This window comes from Salvelinus fontinalis, unplaced genomic scaffold, assembly GCF_029448725.1.
Source record: "Salvelinus fontinalis isolate EN_2023a unplaced genomic scaffold, ASM2944872v1 scaffold_0854, whole genome shotgun sequence".
NCBI lineage: Eukaryota > Metazoa > Chordata > Actinopteri > Salmoniformes > Salmonidae > Salvelinus > Salvelinus fontinalis.
Genome location: NW_026601063.1, coordinates 1 through 21,926, shown reverse-complemented (window position 1 = coordinate 21,926; position 21,926 = coordinate 1). Strand labels below are relative to the sequence as shown.

The following is a 21,926-nucleotide window of genomic DNA, read 5'->3' as shown; positions in this document are numbered from 1 at the left end:
TACTGTTGGACCAGAATATTAGGAGGGATTGGTTTACCTATAATCACCTGAAATATATTGTTGGACCAGAATATTAGGAGGGATTGGTTTACCTATAATCACATGAAATATACTGTTGGACCAGAATATTAGGAGGGATTGGTTTACCTATAATCACCTGAAATATACTGTTGGACCAGAATATTAGCAGGAATTGGATAGCCTACATTTGAATACTGCAGGTAGGAAGTGGATAGCCTGCAGGTAGGAAGTGGATAGCCTGTAAGCAGGAAGTGGATAGCCTGGAAGCAGCAATTGGATAGCCTACAGTATTATAATACTGTATAGATAATCAGTTTGCAAACACAAGGGTTACCAAGTTGTATGTGTGTATAATGGGTTATTAGAGACGTGATGTCATTATACGGGTCTAAGAAGACTATTAGATAATACGGGTCTAAGACGACAATTAGATAATACGGGTCTAAGAAGACTATTAGACAATACGGGTCTAAGAAGACTATTAGATAATACGGGTCTAAGAAGACTATTAGATAATACGGGTCTAAGAAGACTGTTAGATAATACGGGTCAGAGGAACTCTGCCTAGAAGTTCAGCATCCCAGAGTCGCCTCTTCACTGTTGACGTTGAGACTGGACAGAGGAACTCTGCCTAGAAGTTCAGCATCCCAGAGTCGCCTCTTCACTGTTGACGTTGAGACTGGACAGAGGAACTCTGCCTAGAAGTTCAGCATCCCAGAGTCGCCTCTTCACTGTTGACGTTGAGACTGGACAGAGGAACTCTGCCTAGAAGTTCAGCATCCCAGAGTCGCCTCTTCACTGTTGACGTTGAGACTGGACAGAGGAACTCTGCCTAGAAGTTCAGCATCCCAGAGTCGCCTCTTCACTGTTGACGTTGAGACTGGACAGAGGAACTCTGCCTAGAAGTTCAGCATCCCGGAGTCGCCTCTTCACTGTTGACGTTGAGACTGGACAGAGGAACTCTGCCTAGAAGTTCAGCATCCCGGAGTCGCTTCTACACTGTTGACGTTGAGACTGGACAGAGGAACTCTGCCTAGAAGTTCAGCATCCCGGAGTCGCCTCTTCACTGTTGACGTTGAGACTGGTGTTTTGCAGGCACTATTTAACAAAGCTGCCAGTTGATGACTTGTGAGGCATCTGTTTCTCAAACTAGACACTAATGTACTTGTCGTCTTGCTCAGTTGTGCACCGGGGCCTCCCATTCCTCTTTCTATTCTGGTTAGAGCCAGTTTGCGCTGTTCTGCGAAGGGAGTAGTACACAGCATTGTACAGTTTCTTGGCAATTTCTCGCATTGAATCACCTTCATGTCTCAGAACAAGAATAGACTGGCGAGTTTCAGATTAAAGTTCTTTGTTTCTGACCATTTTTAGCCTGTAATCAAACCCACAAATGCTGATGCTCCAGATACTCAACTAGTCTAAAGAAGGCCAGTTTTATTGCTTCTTTAATCAGATCAACAGTTTTCAGCTGTGCTAACATCATTACAAAAGGGTTTTCTAATGACCAATTAGCCTTTTAAAATAATAGACTTGGATTAGGTAACACAACGTGCCATCGGGAAACAGAGGAGTGATGGTTGCTGATAATGGGCCTCTGTACACCTATGCAGATATTCCATAAACAAATCAGCTGTTTCCAGCTACAATAGTCATTTAAAACATTAACAATGTCTACACTGTATTTCTGATAAATTTGTGGTTATTTTAATGGACAATTTTTTTTGCTTTTCTTTAAAAAAACAAGGAGATTTCTAAGTGACCCCAGACGTTTGAATGGTAGTGTACATGGAGACTAGTGAAAGTAACAAAGACAGTGATGAAGACAAGTGGAAAGATTCATGGTCCTCGTGGTCTATCAGTTGAGGTCAAATGTAATGAGTGTCAACAGTAGATGAATGGAAATATGTTATTAGTTGCTTTCAGCTAGCAGTCTAATAAGGAAATATGTTATTAGTTGCTTTCAGCTAGCAGTCTAATAAGGAAATATGTTATTAGTTGCTTTCAGCTAGCAGTCTAATAAGGAAATATGTTATTAGTTGCTTTCAGCTAGCAGTCTAATAAGGAAATATGTTATTAGTTACTTTCAGCTTGCAGTCTAATAAGGAAATATGTTATTAGTTGCTTTCAGCTAGCAGTCTAATAATGAAATATTGGAGTCATTTGAAGACGCTAATGTTTAAATACAAGGTTACATGATGATCAGAGGGATTGAGCCTTGGGACTGATATGAAATGAGATGCTGCCATCTGGTGTTTGGGTTAAAGATAAGCTTGCTGTGGACCCATTGATAAGCCACCAGTGAAAGTGAGTGGTATTCACTGAACTCAGGCTGTAAAGGACCCATTGATAAGCCACCAGTGAAAGTGAGTGGTATTCACTGAACTCAGGCTGTAAAGGACCCATTGATAAGCCACCAGTGAAAGTGAGTGGTATTCACTGAACTCAGGCTGTAAAGGAAACAGTGGGAAAATTTGGAACAGAGGTATGAATAATTGAAAAAGACAAGTTTTTGACGATTACCAATCACTATGTCTTAATTGGATAGTGTGAATAACACCAGTGACTTAAGGATGAAGGTAATGTCATCTAAAACAATCATCTGTTTCCAGTACGTGGAACACTGTCCAAAATGTAAATAGATCCCAGTAAACGTTCTGAGGACCAGGACTATAAAAAAAGGAACAAGCTGATAAGCCAGCAGCAACTTTTTGAAAGACCGAGTGGATTTGTTAAGTGACTAAGATACTGTAGAAGAGTATTGAAAACAGCATATACATATGAGATGAGTAATTCCAGATATATGTAAACATTATTAAAGTGGCCAGTGATTCGTAATCTATGTCTGTTGGCAGGAGCCTCTAATGTGCTAGTGATGGCTGTTTAACAGTCTGATGGCATTGAGATAGAAGCTGTTTTCAGTCTCTTGGTCCCAGCTTGATGCACCTGTACTGACCTCGCCTTCTGGATGGTAGCGGGGTGAAGAGGCAGTGGGTCGGGTGGTTGACGTTGGGTGAAAGGCTGTTTCCCAGGCATCACACTCCCAGAGCCCTCACCTCCTCCCTGTAGGCTGTCTCGTCATCGTTGGTAATCAAGCCTACTACTGTTGTGTCATCTGCAAACTTGATGATTGAGTAGGAGGCGTGCTTGGCCACGCAGTCATGTATGAACAGGGAGTACAGGAGGGGGCTGAGCACGCACCCTTGTGGTACCCCAGTGTTGAAGATCAGCGGAGTGGAGGTGATGTTTCCTACCTTCACCATCTGGGGACGGCCCGTCAGGAAGACCTCAAAGCGTGCAAAGAATGTGTTTATCCTGTCCGGAAGCAAGACTTCAGTCTCGGCGACGTTGCTGGTTTTCTTTTTGTAGTTCGTGATTGTCCCTTTCACAAACGTCTCGTGTCTGAGATGTTGAATTGCGACTCCACTTTATCTCTATAATGACGTTTAGCTGGGTTTGATTGCCTTGTGAAGTGAATAACTGCACTGTTTATACTCTGCCATATTACCAGTCTCCTTGCCATGGTTAAATGTGGTGGTTCAGGCTTTCAGTTTCACCCAACCGCTCCCCGTTTCTTCAGCTGGTTGTTCAGTACAGCACCATTTCTATTCAACTGAACGCTCCATTACGTTTTAATGTACTGAACATACTATTTAGTTTAATGTACTGAACATACTATTTAGTTTAATGTACTGAACATACTATTTAGTTTAATGTACTGAACATACTATTTAGTTTAATGTACTGAACATACTATTTAGTTTAATGTACTGAACATACTATTTAGTTTAATGTACTGAACATACTATTTAGTTTAATGTACTGAACATACTATTTAGTTTAATGTACTGAACATACTATTTAGTTTAATGTACTGAACATACTATTTAGTTTAATGTACTGAACATACTATTTAGTTTAATGTACTGAACATACTATTTAGTTTAATGTACTGAACATACTATTTAGTTTAATGTACTGAACATTAGTTTAATGTACTGAACACACTATTTAGTTTAATGTACTGAACATACTATTTAGTTTAATGTACTGAACATACTATTTAGTTTAATGTACTGAACATACTATTTAGTTTAATGTACTGAACATTAGTTTAATGTACTGAACACACTATTTAGTTTAATGTACTGAACATACTATATAGTTTAATGTACTGAACATACTATTTAGTTTAATGTACTGAACACACTATTTAGTTTAATGTACTGAACATACTATTTAGTTTTAATGTACTGAACATACTATTTAGTTTAATGTACTGAACATACTATTTAGTTTAATGTACTGAACATACTATTTAGTTTAATGTACTGAACATACTATTTAGTTTAATGTACTGAACATACTATTTAGTTTAATGTACTGAACATACTATTTAGTTTAATGTACTGAACATACTATTTAGTTTAATGTACTGAACATACTATTTAGTTTAATGTACTGAACATACTATTTAGTTTAATGTACTGAACATACTATTTAGTTTTATGTACTGAACGCAGCCCTGCATTGTCTGGAATTATAACCATTCTTATTGGCTGTGTCCCAAATGGCACCCTATTCCTTATGTAGTGCAGGTCCTGGTCTAAAGTAGTCCACTACATAGGGAATAGGGTTTAAATAGGCCCTGGTCTAAAGTAGTGCACTACATAGGGAATAATGGTCAAATAGGCCCTGGTCTAAAGTAGTGCACTACATAGGGAATAATGGTCAAATAGGCCCTGGTCTAAAGTAGTGCACTACATAGGGAATAATGGTCAAATAGGTCCTGGTCTAAAGTAGTGCACTACATAGGGAATAGGGTTCAAATAGGTCCTGGTCTAAAGTAGTGCACTACATAGGGAATAGGGTTCCATTTGGGACGAAGCAATACATCACTGACCTGGGAGAAAACATGGAGAACCCTGTACTCACCATGTTACCAATCTGTCACCAATCACTTTGCTGATCCATCAGAAACCAATAAATATCTCCAGGTCTGTTGAACAAAGGGATTTTCATTGTAACTGGAGTCATAGACAGACAGACACACACACATACACACACACACACACACACACACACACACACACACACACACACACACACACACACACACACACACACACACACACACACACACACACACACTGTCTGCAGTGAATGTCATTATAATGTAATTTATTTATGTATTTATTTTCTGTTGTACAGAGTTGTCTACTGTTGTCTGTCGCCCCCCAGTGGTTCTTTGTTGGAGTCGAAGGTCGTTGGGTCCATTTTTATCTCAGCTAAAAGTCGGAGGAACAGAACATAATAGCAGCCCAATTAATTGTCCTCTGCTACAAATTAAACACCATTTTAACACATCTGGTTAGTAGGCTATATAATCAGTTCAATGTCAGTAAAATAGCCTAATATTTTTAATCTGATTACATTGATAAAATCACCAGTGGCCTGGTTGTTCTGCCGCCCAGGACGAGACAAAAATAATGACATCTTAAACATCCTCATGGATCTAAACTTGGCGCTTTCAAAAGTGATCTTTCCACCCAGACAGAGGCTCCACTGACGCAGAAAACTGTACGCTTCAACCGCTGGCTTCTCGTCCCTTGTAAAACGCAACAACAGAAGTGCTTCACTAAAAGCTGCCTGGGTTTAAACAAATATATTCTCTTTTCAGAAAGAGAAAAGCTCAATTAATAGGGACAGAATAGTAGAGTCCGTTTTTTTGTATCTCTTCGAATATTATAAGCTGCAGCTCAGCTTCAGATTGTCATAGAGAGGAATCAATATATCTCCATATGCATCGGAGTCCCGTCTTTCTCGGGCATTTCAGAGCTTGTTTCTACCATAAGAAGTCACAGAGTTACGCATTGTTATAGAACGCTTGATATCATCTGGATACGTTTTATGTATTTATTTACAAATATAAAGAAAACAATATATATATCATTTTAGCTATTTTCTTTTACAAAGGATACGTGATACCCTCAGTCAATTCGAGCCCTGGTTTTAGTCAAACACACCAAGCCCTTCCCAGACACGGAGGTATTTAATCAGAACCAGACACACCAAGCCCTTCCCAGACACGGAGGTATTTAATCAGAACCAAACACACCAAGCCCTTCCCAGACACGGAGGTATTTAATCAGAACCAAACACACCAAGCCCTTCCCAGACACGGAGGTATTTAATCAGAACCAAACACACCAAGCCCTTCCCAGACACGGAGGTATTTAATCAGAACCAAACACACCAAGCCCTTCCCAGACACGGAGGTATTTAATCAGAACCAAACACACCAAACCCTTCCCAGACACGGAGGTATTTAATCAGAACATGCGACAGTATTGTAGTATTTGTCTATACCGACATCTATGGAGGATAATTGTGTCCGTCAAACAGGAAGTCTTACCACTTATTTATTGGAGGATGAAGAAATAAGCTCCAATGATCTGTGTAATTCTGTGTTTCTGACCGTTAACATGTTGGGTGGACGCGTGTACATATAGGAGGTTCCTGACCAGGCAGAAGGGAGTTTCACTTTAACCGCTGCATCGGAGAGTTACAATGTTGCTGTCACTATGCAACCTACTTCCTACAGTAGGAAAACGAGTTTCTGATTAATAATATCCCACCTGTTATCACACATGGTACGACCCCATAATTGTTACAATTACAATAAAAATAACACTTTTATATTACATATTTAACATATATTTTAATATTCCTGTAGAACTGTAAAACACAGTAAGATCATTTGAGCTTTGGAAACAAGCGCGTTCATAAATGCATGGTGGGCCTCGTTATAAATGGGTGGGCCTCGTTATAAATGGGTGGGCCTCGTCATAAATGGGTGGGCCTCGTCATAAATGCATGGTGGGCCTCGTTATAAATGGGTGGGCCTCGTCATAAATGCATGGTGGGCCTCGTTATAAATGGGTGGGCCTCGCCATAAATGGGTGGGCCTCGTTATAAATGGGTGGGCCTCGTTATAAATGGGTGGGCCTCGTTATAAATGGGTGGGCCTCGTTATAAATGGGTGGGCCTCGTCATAAATGCATGGTGGGCCTCGTTATAAATGGGTGGGCCTCGTTATAAATGGGTGGGCCTCGTTATAAATGGGTGGGCCTCGTTATAAATGGGTGGGCCTCGTCATAAATGCATGGTGGGCCTCGTTATAAATGGGTGGGCCTCGTTATAAATGGGTTGGCATCGTTATAAATGGGTGGGCCTCATTAAAAATGGGTGGGCCTCGTTATAAATGGGTGGGCCTCGTCATAAATGCATGGTGGGCCTCGTTATAAATGGGTGAGCCTCGTTATAAATGGGTGGGCCTCGTTATAAATGTATGGTGGGCCTCGTTATAAATGGGTGGGCCTCGTTATAAATGGGTGGGCCTCGTTATAAATGCATGGTGGGCCTCGTTATAAATGCATGGTGGGCCTCGTTATAAATGGGTGGGCCTCATTATAAATGCATGGTGGGCCTCGTTATAAATGCATGGTGGGCCTCGTTATAAATGGGTGGGCCTCGTTATAAATGGGTGGTGGGCCTCGTTATAAATGGGTGGGCCTCGTTATAAATGCATGGTGGGCCTCGTTATAAATGCATGGTGGGCCTCGTTATAAATGCATGGTGGGCCTCGTTATAAATGCATGGTGGGCCTCGTTATAAATGCATGGTGGGCCTCGTTATAAATGCATGGTGGGCCTCGTTATAAATGGGTGGGCCTCTTTATAAATGCATGGCGGCCTCGTTTCGCTGGAGCAGTGTAAAATAAGCTTTCTGTCAATGACCCAGCCATAACGAATTTCGTTTATTTCCATATTGAATGTGATTGTCCAACATCATCATGTATGTATTGTGTAGAGTGGCCTCTTTCCTCTGCTGTGGTGCTGCATTGCAGTCAGCGATGTTTTCTCTCGGTAGCTGTCCAGGGTCCTGAAATCAAATCATCTGAGTTTGCTTGGACACCAGCCTGAACTCCAGCTCCTTCCACCTCTGGAAACTATCTGGGTGGTCATGTGACTTCTCATGAGAGGCTGAGGAGGTGACACGGATTCTTCCAGTCCCTGGTTCCATCCCTGACCAGCGCAGATTTGCACACGTGTGAAAAAAGTTTGCAGCAAAAACAGAAGTCTGCATCGTTTTGCTTGGAAAAGACAAGCCTTGGTCTCTCCACTCTCTCCCCGTTCGCCATCCTCCTATTGTAGTTGGCCACCGAAAACTTTCGTTGCCCCTCATCTCTTGGTAAATTCCCCTCCTTATCCTGATGTGGCCCAGCCTGCACTAACATATCCCGTAAAGATCCATTCATATATTCTGGCCACTCACCGGGATCTTCTATGATTTTGTCTGGGAGTCGGATTTAGCAGCAGCACCACCACTGTCACCGGGGACGGGGAGCGACGAATCTGAGTCTGGGTCCAAGATAGTAGGGTCTTCCCCGGCATTGTTTGGAGGTGTAGCTAGGCCTGGTGCGACCACCTGTTCTTGTCCAGCCAGAGAGCTGTCATCATCGGTGGAAGTGCATGGCTCGGACTCCTCCGGTTTGTCCTCTTCGCTGCTAGAATCAGCTAACGGGGGCTCGTCGTTCTTGGCGAATGAATGTCCTGTCCTCGTAGGCTTGTAATTCTCCACACCGGCTGATGGACATTGCTGCACAATGATACATTTCACCAGAGAATTTCTTTGGTTTAGAGATTGTGCCTCTTTTCTCGTTGTTTAATAAATACATTTGCTTACTGATATTTTTTGTCTATTAGACATGGTAGCAAATTATTTGAAATCTCGATAGATTACTTTTATCTAAAATTATATCCACGAGTTGTAGCTAGCTAACGTTAACAGGTTAGGTTATGCTACTGTCTTAATCACTAACGTTAACAGGTTAAGTTAGGCTACTGTCTTAATTACTAACGTTAACAGGTTAGTTAGGCTACTGTCTTAATCACTAACGATAACAGGTTTTAAGTTAGGCTACTGTCTTAATCACTAATCGTCGTCCTCACACACACTTTAAAAAAATACAATGATTTGTTTGGCAGATTCATTTATTAATGTTTCACAACTGGATAATCCCATATAAAGACACACCTCACCATTCCTACCAAGGATAGTGTGAGTGAACTTCGGGAGAAGGGGGAATGGGGTGGGGGAGGGAACTGGAGCAGCACTATGAGCTGGTGGCTGGGGCGCCGCGGGCGGTGTAGTGACCGAACAGGGGCGCCGCGGGCGGTGTAGTGACCTAACAGGGGCGCCGCGGGCGGTGTAGTGACCGAACAGGGGCGCCGGAGGGCGGCAGACAATTTTCAAAATATCGTCTCAAATTCAGGTGCTGCCATAGGCGACGGTCTAATGGGAGGGCTGGCCCTGAACACGTCTGTAAACCCACAATGAGGACATCAAGTAAGTTTTCATTAATCATTGGGTTCCGTTCAAGAAGAAACGTCAGAGTAGTCTGAAGTGGAGGCATTAATTCATGTTGACATTTACAACATAACATGCATGGACATTTCATCATTAAGACCTTTAGGGAATCATGTCTGGAGGGTGAAAACCCCCAAACATTCTCATTAGCTCAGTGTTATATCACCTCCCCTGTCTGATATCTTGACTTTCTCTCTGTCACACAACCTAAAGGTATTAATGTCATGTTGTAGGTCATTACAATGTACTGCGACCGGATAATCCCTGTCGTTACTCCTGATTGAACTTTATGTTCACTAATTCTCTGAGATAACGAGAGGTTTTACCTACATAACACAACCCAGATGGACATTTAATCATGTAGATAACATGGGTGGTGTTTACCTACATAACACAACCCACATGGACATTTAATCATGTAGATAACATGGGTGGTGTTTACCTACATAACACAGCCCACATGGACATTTAATCATGTAAATAACATGGGTGGTGTTTACCTACATAACACAGCCCACATGGACATTTAATCATGTAGATAACATGGGTGGTGTTTACCTACATAACACAGCCCACATGGACATTTAATCATGTAGATAACATGGGTGGTGTTTACCTACATAACACAGCCCACATGGACATTTGTAACGGGTGCTTTCCTCCTCTTCGTCTGAAGAGGAGGAGTAGGGATTGGACCAAAGCGCAGCGTGAAATGTAGACATAATGAATTTATTAAAGTAAAGACGAAAAAACTTTAACAAACTACAAACGACGCAGACCGACCTGAACATAAGAACTTACATATACACGAAGAACGCACGAACAGGTACAGACTACAAACAAACCGAAACAGTCCCGTTTGGCGCTACAAACACAGACACAGGAGACAACCACCCACAACAAACAATGTGAAACAACCTACCTTAATATGGTTCTCAATCAGAGGAAACGTAAAACACCTGCCTCTAATTGAGAACCATATCAGGCAACCCATTAACCAACATAGAAACACATAACATAGAATGCCCACCCCAACTCACCCCCTGACCAACTAAACACATACAAAAATAAGAGAAAACAGGTCAGGAACGTGACACCCATCTATAGTCTATTATTGTAAACGGAAAACGGATGGCACTGTGATAGACTGCATCCAATTTGTTGAGTAGAGTGTTGGAGGCTATTTTATAGATGACATTGCCGAAGTCGAGGATCGGTAGGATGGTCAGTTTTACAAGGGTACGTTTGGCAGCATGAGTAAAGGATGCTTTGTTGCGAAATAGGTAGCCAATTCTAGATTCAATTTTGGATTGGAGATGTTTAATGTGAGTCTGGAAGGAGAGTTTACAGTCTAACCAGACACCCAGGTATTTGTAGTTGTCCACATATTCTAAGTCAGAACCGTCCAGAGTAGTGATGCTGGACGGGCGGGCAGGTGTGGGCAGCGATCGGTTGAAGAGCATAAATTTAGTTTTACTTGCATTTAAGAGCAGTTGGAAGCCACGGAAGGAGAGTTGTATGGCATTGAAGCTCGTCTGGAGGTTAGTTAACACAGTGTCTAAAGAAGGACCAGGAAGCTCGTCTGGAGGTTAGTTAACACAGTGTCTAAAGAAGGACCAGGAAGCTTGTCTGGAGGTTAGTTAACACAGTGTCTAAAGAAGGACCAGGAAGCTCGTCTGGAGGTTAGTTAACACAGTGTCTAAAGAAGGACCAGGAAGCTTGTCTGGAGGTTAGTTAACACAGTGTCTAAAGAAGGACCAGGAAGCTCGTCTGGAGGTTAGTTAACACAGTGTCTAAAGAAGGACCAGGAAGCTCGTCTGGAGGTTAGTTAACACAGTGTCTAAAGAAGGACCAGAAGTATAATTGTTTTATTCCTTCAAAACACCAGACTCTCACAGGCTTCATTCATTATAGATGTTACATTCAGAACATGTAATGGTATCTCTATGGTAACAGTGATAGAATTACATTCAGAACATATAATAGTATCTCTATGGTAACAGTGATAGAATTACATTCAGAACATATAATAGTATCTCTATGGTAACAGTGATAGAATTACATTCAGAACATATAATAGTATCTCCATGGTAACAGTGATAGAATTACACTCAGAACATATAATAGTATCTCTATGGTAACAGTGATAGAATTACATTCAGAACATATAATAGTATCTCTATGGTAACAGTGATAGAATTACATTCAGAACATATAATAGTATCTCTATGGTAACAGTGATAGAATTACATTCAGAACATATAATAGTATCTCTATGGTAACAGTGATAGAATGACATTCAGAACATATAATAGTATCTCTATGGTAACAGTGATAGAATTACATTCAGAACATATAATAGTATCTCTATGGTAACAGTGATAGCATTACATTCAGAACATATAATAGTATCTCTATGGTAACAGTGATAGAATTACATTCAGAACATATAATAGTATCTCTATGGTAACAGTGATAGAATTACATTCAGAACATATAATAGTATCTCTATGGTAACAGTGTGTCATGACGTTGGGTTGGGGGTAGGTTTACGACAGTCATAAATACCTCTTTACCCCTTTTTCTCTCTCCCCACTATAACTGATGTGACATAAGGAAACCCATGGGTTAATAACATAGAGATTCTGGGGACATCAGAAAGTGGGGGGAAATGAACTATATTCTGGTAATCCAACCAACTGAACATATGCGGTGGTACTTTTTTTATTTTATTTATTTATTTCACCTTTATTTAACCAGGTAGGCTAGTTGAGAACAAGTTCTCATTTGCAACTGCGACCTGGCCAAGATAAAGCATAGCAGTGTGAACAGACAACACAGAGTTACACATGGAGTAAACAATAAACAAGTCAATAACATGGTAGAAAAAAGAGAATCTATATACAATGTGTGCAAAAGGCATGAGGTAGGCAATAAATCAAATAATTACAATTTAGCAGATTAACATTGGAGTGATAAATTGTCAGATGATCATGTGCAAGAAGAGATACTGGTGTGCAAAAGAGCAGAAAAGTAAATAAATAAAAGCAGTATGGGGGGTGAGGTAGGTAAATTGGGTGGGTAGTTTACAGATGGACTATGTACAGCTGCAGCGATCGGTTAGCTGCTCGGATAGCAGATTTTTAAAGTTGTTGAGGGAGATAAAAGTCTCCAACTTCAGAGATTTTTGCAATTCGTTCCAGTCGCAGGCAGCAGAGAACTGGAAGGAGAGGCGTCCAAATGAGGTTTTGGCTTTAGGGATGATCAGTGAGATACACCTGCTGGAGCGCGTGCTGCGGGTGGGTGTAGCCATCGTGACCAGTGAACTGAGATAAGGCGGCACTTTACCTAGCATAGCCTTGTAGATGACCTGGAGCCAGTGGGTCTGACGACGAACATGTAGCGAGGGCCAGCCGACTAGGGCATACAGGTCGCAGTGGTGGGTCGTATAAGGTGCTTTAGTAACAAAACGAATGGCACTGTGATAAACTGCATCCAGTTTGCTGAGTAGAGTATTGGAAGCTATTTTGTAGATGACATCGCCGAAGTCGAGGATCGGTAGGATAGTCAGTTTTACTAGGGTAAGTTTGGCGGCGTGAGTGAAGGAGGCTTTGTTGCGGAATAGAAAGCCGATTCTTGATTTGATTTTGGATTGGAGATGTTTGATATGAGTCTGGAAGGAGAGTTTGCAGTCTAGCCAGACACCTAGGTACTTATAGATGTCCACATATTCTAGGTCGGAACCGTCCAGGGTGGTGATGCTAGTCGGGCGTGCGGGTGCAGGCAGCGAACGGTTGAAAAGCATGCATTTGGTTTTACTAGCGTTTAAGAGCAGTTGGAGGCCACGGAAGGAGTGTTGTATGGCATTGAAGCTCGTTTGGAGGTTAGATAGCACAGTGTCCAAGGAAGGGCCGGAAGTATATAGAATGGTGTCGTCTGCGTAGAGGTGGATCAGGGAATCGCCCGCAGCAAGAGCAACATCATTGATGTATACAGAGAAAAGAGTCGGCCCGAGAATTGAACCCTGTGGTACCCCCATAGAGACTGCCAGAGGACCGGACAACATGCCCTCCGATTTGACACACTGAACTCTGTCTGCAAAGTAGTTGGTGAACCAGGCAAGGCAGTCATTAGAAAAACCGAGGCTACTGAGTCTGCCGATAAGAATATGGTGATTGACAGAGTCGAAAGCCTTGGCCAGGTCGATGAAGACGGCTGCACAGTAATGTCTTTTATCGATGGCGGTTATGATATCGTTTAGTACCTTGAGCGTGGCTGAGGTGCACCCGTGACCGGCTCGGAAACCGGATTGCATAGCGGAGAAGGTACGGTGGGATTCGAGATGGTCAGTGATCTGTTTGTTGACTTGGCTTTCGAAGACCTTAGATAGGCAGGGCAGGATGGATATAGGTCTGTAACAGTTTGGGTCCAGGGTGTCTCCCCCTTTGAAGAGGGGGATGACCGCGGCAGCTTTCCAATCCTTGGGGATCTCAGATGATACGAAGGAGAGGTTGAACAGGCTGGTAATAGGGGGTGCGACAATGGCGGCGGACAGTTTCAGAAATAGGGGGTCCAGATTGTCAAGCCCAGCTGATTTGTATGGGTCCAGGTTTTCCAGCTCTTTCAGAACATCTGCTATCTGGATATGGGTAAAGGAGAAGCTGGGGAGGCTTGGGCGAGTAGCAGCGGGGGGGGCGGGGCTGTTGGCCAAGGTTGGAGTCGCCAGGAGGAAGGCATGGCCAGCCATTGAGAAATGTTTGTTGAAGTTTTCGATTATCACGGACTTATCAGTGGTGACCGTGTTACCTAGCCTCAGTGCAGTGGGCAGCTGGGAGGAGGTGCTCTTGTTTTCCATGGACTTTACAGTATCCCAGAACTTTTTGGAGTTAGAGGTACAGGATGCAAATTTCTGCTTGAAAAAGCTGGCCTTTGCTTTCCTGACTGACTGCGTGTATTGGTTCCTGACTTCCCTGAACAGTTGCATATCGCGGGGGCTCTTCGATGCTATTGCAGTTCGCCACAGGATGTTTTTGTGCTGGTCGAGGGCAGTCAGGTCTGGAGTGAACCAAGGGCTATATCTGTTCTTGGTTCTGCATTTTTTTGAACGGAGCATGCTTGTCTAATATGGTGAGGAAGTAACTTTTAAAGAATGACCAGGCATCCTCAACTGACGGGATGAGGTCAATATCCTTCCAGGGTACCCGGGCCAGGTCGATTAGAAAGGCCTGCTCGCAGAAGTGTTTTAGGGAGCGTTTTACAGTGATGAGGGGTGGTCGTTTGACCGCGGACCCGTGGCGGATACAGGCAATGAGGCAGTGATCGCTGAGATCTTGATTGAAGACAGCAGAGGTGTATTTGGAGGGCAGGTTGGTCAGGATAATGTCTATTAGGGTGCCCATGTTTACGGATTTAGGGTTGTACCTGGTGGGTTCCTTGATGATTTGTGTGAGATTGAGGGCATCAAGCTTGGATTGTAGGACTGCCGGGGTGTTAAGCATATCCCAGTTTAGGTCACCTAACAGAACAAACTCTGAAGCTAGATGGGGAGCGATCAATTCACAGATGGTGTCCAGGGCACAGCTGGGAGCTGAGGGGGGTCGGTAGCAGGCGGCAACAGTGAGAGACTTATTTCTGGAGAGATTAATTTTTAAAATTAGAAGTTCGAACTGTTTGGGCATAGACCTGGAGAGTATGACAGAACTTTGCAGGCTATCTCTGCAGTAGATTGCAACTCCTCCCCCTTTGGCAGTTCTATCTTGACGGAAAGTGTTATAGTTGGGTATGGAAATCTCAGAGTTTTTGGTGGCCTTCCTAAGCCAGGATTCGGACACGGCAAGGACATCAGGGTTGGCAGAGTGTGCTAAAGCGGTGAGTAAGGCAAACTTAGGGAGGAGGCTTCTGATGTTGACATGCATGAGGCCAAGGCTTTTTCGATCACAGAAGTCAACAAATGAGGGTGACTGGGGACATGCAGGGCATGGGTTTACCTCCACATCACCCGAGGAACAGAGGAGTAGTAGGATGAGGGTGCGGCTAAAGGCTATCAAAACTGGTCGCCTAGAGCGTTGGGGACAAAGAATAAAAGGAGCAGATTTATGGGCGTGGTAGAATAGATTCTGGGCATAATGTGCAGACAGGGGTATCGTGGGGCACGGGTACAGCGGAGGCAAGCCCAGGCACTGGGTGATGATAAGAGAGGTTGTATCTCTGGACATGCTGGTCTCAATGGGTGAGGTCACCGCATGTGTGGGGGGTGAGACAAAGGAGGTATCAGAGGTACGGAGAGTGGAACTACGGGGTCCATTGCAAACCAGAACAATGATAATGATAACTAGCCTGAACAACAGTATGCAAGGCATATTGATATTTGAGAGAGACATACAATAAGGCATAAAGTGATTGCAGGTCTTGATTGGGAGAGCTAGCTAAAACAACAGGTAAGATAACAGCAGCAATAACAGGGTGCTAGTCTAACTTAAGGTATATTATGTCAGTTCGGTTGCCCTCTGACACATTCTCATCAATGATAGAATGACATAAACTCTACTGTGGAAAGTATAAATGTCAGAGGTATCGGATTCACATGGAATTGTGGTTTAATTGAAATGTTTGAATATGACATTATTTGTGAAGGGGTGAAATGTAATTTTAGCTTCCAAATGAGAGATTTGTGCTTTCATAAGTTTTCCTCTGCTCACAGTGGCCCACCCCTGTGAAGAGGCATGGGTTATAAACTTTTCAGACACACCCCTCTACCTCCACTATATAAAGACAGTGACAAGAATATAACTTCCTGTTCCGGGTACACCAGGATGACGGTCCTGTGTCAGAATGGTTCAGACAATAACTACAGAACTAGGCCAACATCAGCATGGACTTTGATTGTGAATGGTATGAACTTTGAACTCGTGTTCACTACAGAAGTGATATCTCCTAGCCGTTGAGTTGGCAACAGCTGCTACAAACGCAGGTTAGGAAGGACAGTCCGAGTATCCCGTCTACTACCCACAACGTTACTACAACGTATCCCGTGACTACCAGAGACATTCTCCAAAGGACAGAGGACTCGGGTTGGCGATACGGTCTTCCATCTACCACCAACCTATTGAAGCGCAGCTCAGAGTAAATATGTATTGCATTTTCCTTTTAAATGGGCGGTATTTTAGAATGCATAAGATACTGTATTTACGAGAGCACAGCTTCGGCCCTGTCCCAGTCTCCCGCTCTTTCACTAAAATCCCGCCCCTTTCCTTTGTGTAACAAGCTGTCATATCTATTCCGCCCGCTAGGGACGTTTTTCTGTATGACGTAATTTGTGATCAAGTTATGATTTAATTGTATATGTGTGATTCTGTGTGATTAGTTAGGTATTTAGTAAATAAATAATTAAACCCAATTTTGTATTGCTGATTCAACTTGTTAGCCAAGATTCTTGCAGATAATCAAGGATTTACAACTTTCAGATGAGACTGAATAAAATGACGATTAATGTGACGGCTATTTAGTAAAATATTACTAAATCTTTAAGAGTTTATTCGAAAGATAACAGCTCTATAAATATTATTTCGTGGTGTCCCTCTCTAGTTAATTAATATTTACATGATTAGTTCAATCAGGTAATATTAATTACGGAGAAATTATTTTGTAGAATAGCATGTCATAGCAATCAATCTGGCATAGTCAAAGACACGACAAGTGATAGAATTACATTCAGAACACATAATAGTATCAGTTAAAAGGCAGCCAGAAACTGACAAACTGTAGGCCCATGTATTAACAACAATAATGCCTTTATATCATAACTGAATTAAATTTTATTTTCTTGAGAATTTCATGTGATATACAGACATAGCAGTGAAAGTAGAACATCAGTATAGAATTGAAAGATTTGACTCTGGGCTTGAACCCTAGTCTCCCATTGGGAATGTGTTTCAGAGTTGTCTGTTTTACCACTGGACCAAACTCTGGGACAGGGAACAATCTGTGTCACCTACAAAGAGACACATTTACAATCCTCATCACATTCCATTAACCCTTTCCTGCTAATATCCCCACTTCCTACCTCCCTCTCTCTGCTCTTCCCTCTCTCTTTCTGAGAAGAACCTCTTAGACACTTCTCTGGGAACAGCTGGACATCACCTGGGTAGTGATGCTTCAACATGTCATACAGATCTGACAAGGGATGGGGGTTCAATACTGGTTTCTTCAGTTCCTCTTGGTTCACACCCCAGTGCGCTTGGGCCATCCACTCTTTCTTCTTGTTGTTGTAACAGCAGAAGGCTGTCCACATGATATCTGGGATGTTCACTCGGTTGTTCAGTGTGTTGCTCTTACTGGGAACTGCTCCAGTCACCACATAGGCCTTGGGTTTACCAGTATTATCTAAACACTGCTTCAGGATAATCTTTCTAACCTTACACTCCATCGTTCCCCAGCTACCTTCATTAAATGACTTTACTTGAGGAACAGAGTTTGTCAGGGTAAAGGTGGAGTCCTGATTAACAGGTTGGTGAGCAAAAGATTTTGGAAACATGTGACCTTTGTTCACCTTCTTGTTTTTACCATCTATATCATAATCCTGATTGACAGCCTGGTGTGTGTAAATGACTCCTTGTGTCTCCAGACTCATAACTGGTTCTTCTCCTCCGTCCAGCTGAAGGAACAATATTCATCATTCATTCAATGCAGTTATACTGTATACAGGTCTAATATTACACTACTGACACTGACCTGTATATTAGACCTTATATATACAGTACCAGTCAGTTATACTGTATACAGGTCTAATATTACACTACTGACACTGACCTGTATATTAGACCTTATATATACAGTACCAGTCAGTTATACTGTATACAGGTCTAATATAACACTACTGACACTGACCTGTATATTAGACCTTATATATACAGTACCAGTCAGTTATACTGTATACAGGTCTAATATAACACTACTGTCACTGACCTGTATATTAGACCTGTAATCAGTCCATCTGACCTGTAATCAGTCCATCTGACCTGTAATCAGTCCATCAGTCCTGTAATCAGTCCATCAGTCCTGTAATCAGTCCATCTGACCTGTAATCAGTCCATCTGACCTGTAATCAGTCCATCTGACCTGTAATCAGTCCATCTGACGTGTAATCAGTCCATCTGACCTGTAATCAGTCCATCTGACCTGTAATCAGTCCATCTGACCTGTAATCAGTCCATCTGACCTGTAATCAGTCCATCTGACCTGTAATCAGTCCATCAGTCCTGTAATCAGTCCATCTGACCTGTAATCAGTCCATCTGACCTGTAATCAGTCCATCAGTCCTGTAATCAGCCCATCAGTCCTGTAATCAGTCCATCTGACCTGTAATCAGTCCATCTGACCTGTAATCAGCCCATCAGTCCTGAAAGTATTCAGACCCTTTGCCTTTCTCCACATTTTGTTACGTTACAGACTAATTCTAAAATGGATTAAATAGTTTTTTCCCTCATCAATCTACACACAATACCACATAATGACATCACAATACCCCATAATGACATCACAATACCCCATAATGACATCACAATACCACATAATGACATCACAATACCACATAATGATAAAGCAAAACCAGGGTCTGAATACTTATGTAAATAAGGTATCTGTTTTTTATTTAGGAAACTATCCCTTTAAGGATCGATACAGACATGTCATCTGGCTAGAACAGACAGTAGTAATTGTCTATTGAAGGTTATTGTTCAACCTTGGCATTAAATGTCGATTTGAAAAGATGTTTAAATTACCTGAGGTTCAATCATCCATTTATCTGGTCTTTTCCCACTCGATCCGACCCCAGTGAAGGTGTAGGCTGAGAACACAGGGATCCTGTTGGTCGTGTCGTAGAGAGTTGCAAACATGTAGATGTTCCTGTACTTCTGGCAGATCAGCTTGTAGCGGTTCCGGTTCTGGTCCTGGACTTTCCCACCAAACAAAATACCTGGGAGATTTGGAGTTGTCCCCTCCATGAAGAACTTATTGCACTGTGGAACATCACTGAACTTCTCCACTACATGAGAGAGAGCAGGAGGAAGGAGAGAGAGAAGGAGGAGAGTAGAGAGATGATTCAATACCCCCATCATCACCTGAAGACTGTACACCACAGAGACAAAGATGAAGTTACAGAGACCAGTTGGTAGACTGGAGACTGTTGAGCTGAGTCAGGACAGACTGCTTTAAATAGTTATTTCAGAGACCAGTTGGTAGACTGGAGACTGTTGATCTGAGTCAGGACAGACTGATTTAAATAGTTATAACAGAGACCAGTTGGTAGACTGGAGACTGTTGAGCTGAGTCAGGACAGACTGATTTAAATAGTTATAACAGAGACCAGTTGGTAGACTGGAGACTGTTGAGCTGAGTCAGGACTGACTGCTTTAAATAGTTATTTCAGAGACCAGCTGGTAGACTGGAGAGACTGCTGAGCTGAGTCAGGACAGACTGCTTTAAATAGTTATTTCAGAGACTCCTCCTTCAGATTTCAAGACAGAAAGGGTTGATTTGCATAAACTCCTCTGTATGTTTCCATGGAAACTGCTGTAACAAATAACATGTGACTCACCTCCTGTAGTTTATGGTTCTACTTTAGAATGTGGAACACACAGCCAATAGGGAGGTTTGATTGTTACACATGATAAATAGTTACACCTGTTCCACATACAGAGGAGTTTATCCAACCCTCCTTGTCCAGTCTTGACCATTAATTATACCAGACAGGACACATCTTCATACAGAGGAGTTTATCCAACCCTCCTTGTCCAGTCTTGTCCACTAATTATACCAGACAGGACTCATCTACACACAGAGGAGTTTATCCAACCCTCCTTGTCCAGTCTTGACCATTAATTATACCAGACAGGACACATCTTCATACAGAGGAGTTTATCCAACCCTCCTTGTCCAGTCTTGTCCACTAATTATACCAGACAGGACTCATCTACACACAGAGGAGTTTATCCAACCCTCCTTGTCCAGTCTTGACCACTAATTTTCAGAGACTATCTCTCTTTGGGTTTTTGTGTCAGAGGTGTTAAGCCTCGTGGAATATGAATGAATGTGAACTCAGCATCCGTAACCTTGGTGCTGCTATTACATGGAAAGTGCAGACAACATTTCACAACATTTTCAACCCTGTGGAAGCACCTGAATTGTTTTTTTGTATTGCGTTTCTGTTTTTTCTTTCTCTGAAAGACAATCCTCAATGGACCATTTAACTTATTTTATTAAAATTTTATTTCAGTTCATTCATCAAATTCACAAGATCAACATTTACCTGTTTCTTTGGAAACAAAATGAGTGAAATAACGTTTTAATTGTCAACTGACGACTTCAGTAAGTCTTGTCTGAAACCAGAACGACCCAAAGGACAAGAGCCTCTTGTTTCTGTAGCATGAAGCAGCTTGATGTACAAGTACTGGACAGGAAGCTAGTCTGTTAGAAGGCCTTGTACCCCATCATCTCCTTAATGCTGAGTGCCTACTGGACAGGAAGCTAGTCTGTTAGAAGGCCTTGTACCCCATCATCTCCTTAATGTTGAAGCAGAGACGCATCTGGTCCCATTATTTACAGTCTTTGGTATGACTCAACCAGGGATCAGACCCCAATCCCCTACCAGGGTGGACACTCTACCCACAAGCCACTAAGTCAGCAAATGACTGCTTGCATGTCAGATAATTATGCCAGACAGGACTCATTTAACAACCAAGTACATGTTGATCTGGTCAATGTAATAAATAAACTGAAAAGGAAGTTGACTGCTTGCAGGCCGGGTGCTCTGTTATCTTCAGACAAACCTTCTCCCAGATATCATAACAGAATAGTTAATCATTCAGTAAGATAATGTTTACTCAGTGACATCCTGAGGCATTGATAGATCATGAGAGAGGAAGAAAAACTCTGTGTACACGTCACTACATCCGGGTTCAGCATCTAGGAGAACAGAGAGGGTACATTCATTCTGCATTAAACTAACAAGTCAAGGTTCATCTGGGGAATTTGATCATCAGTTGGCCAGACAACCGTCAGGAGAAGGAAGGGCAGGGGGTTAAAAACATTTAAATGATTTGTCCTGCTAAGATTTAGTTTATGAAATCATGGTCAAACAATGTCAATGTGTTTAAGGTTCACTTTGGGGAAAAACGCATAAATAACAGCTTGAAACTGTACAGCTGATCAATGCACCATCATACCCGGTCATTTAACGATGAATTAGAAGTTCAAATCCTGACTGATCTCTACAGCTTCGATCCAAAAACAAATACCCAAGTCTCCCCATTTCTTTAAAACACTTATTCTAGGAGAAGTCAAAACATTACATTCTCAATGGCAGATTTAGGGCAAATGTTTAATTCAGATGAAGTAAATTAAAATGTCTGTTGTGGTTCTTGTGAAAAGGCCCAGAGGTGTGATCACCATACAGTCCCATGGAATAGACCTACAGGAGG

The 21,926-nt window shown here is 42.2% G+C and overlaps 1 protein-coding gene across 1 annotated transcript; it reads right to left on the bottom strand.

Moving 5' to 3' along the window:
- Positions 1 to 17,383: 17,383 nt before the first annotated feature.
- Positions 17,384 to 19,492, bottom strand: LOC129847461 (endonuclease domain-containing 1 protein-like; the record flags this gene model as incomplete). The annotated part of the gene is made up of 2 exons (XM_055915260.1): positions 17,384 to 18,103; positions 19,230 to 19,492. Coding segments are annotated over 2 exons (926 nt in total), but the record flags the coding sequence as incomplete, so codon positions are not given.
- Positions 19,493 to 21,926: the final 2,434 nt, after the last annotated feature.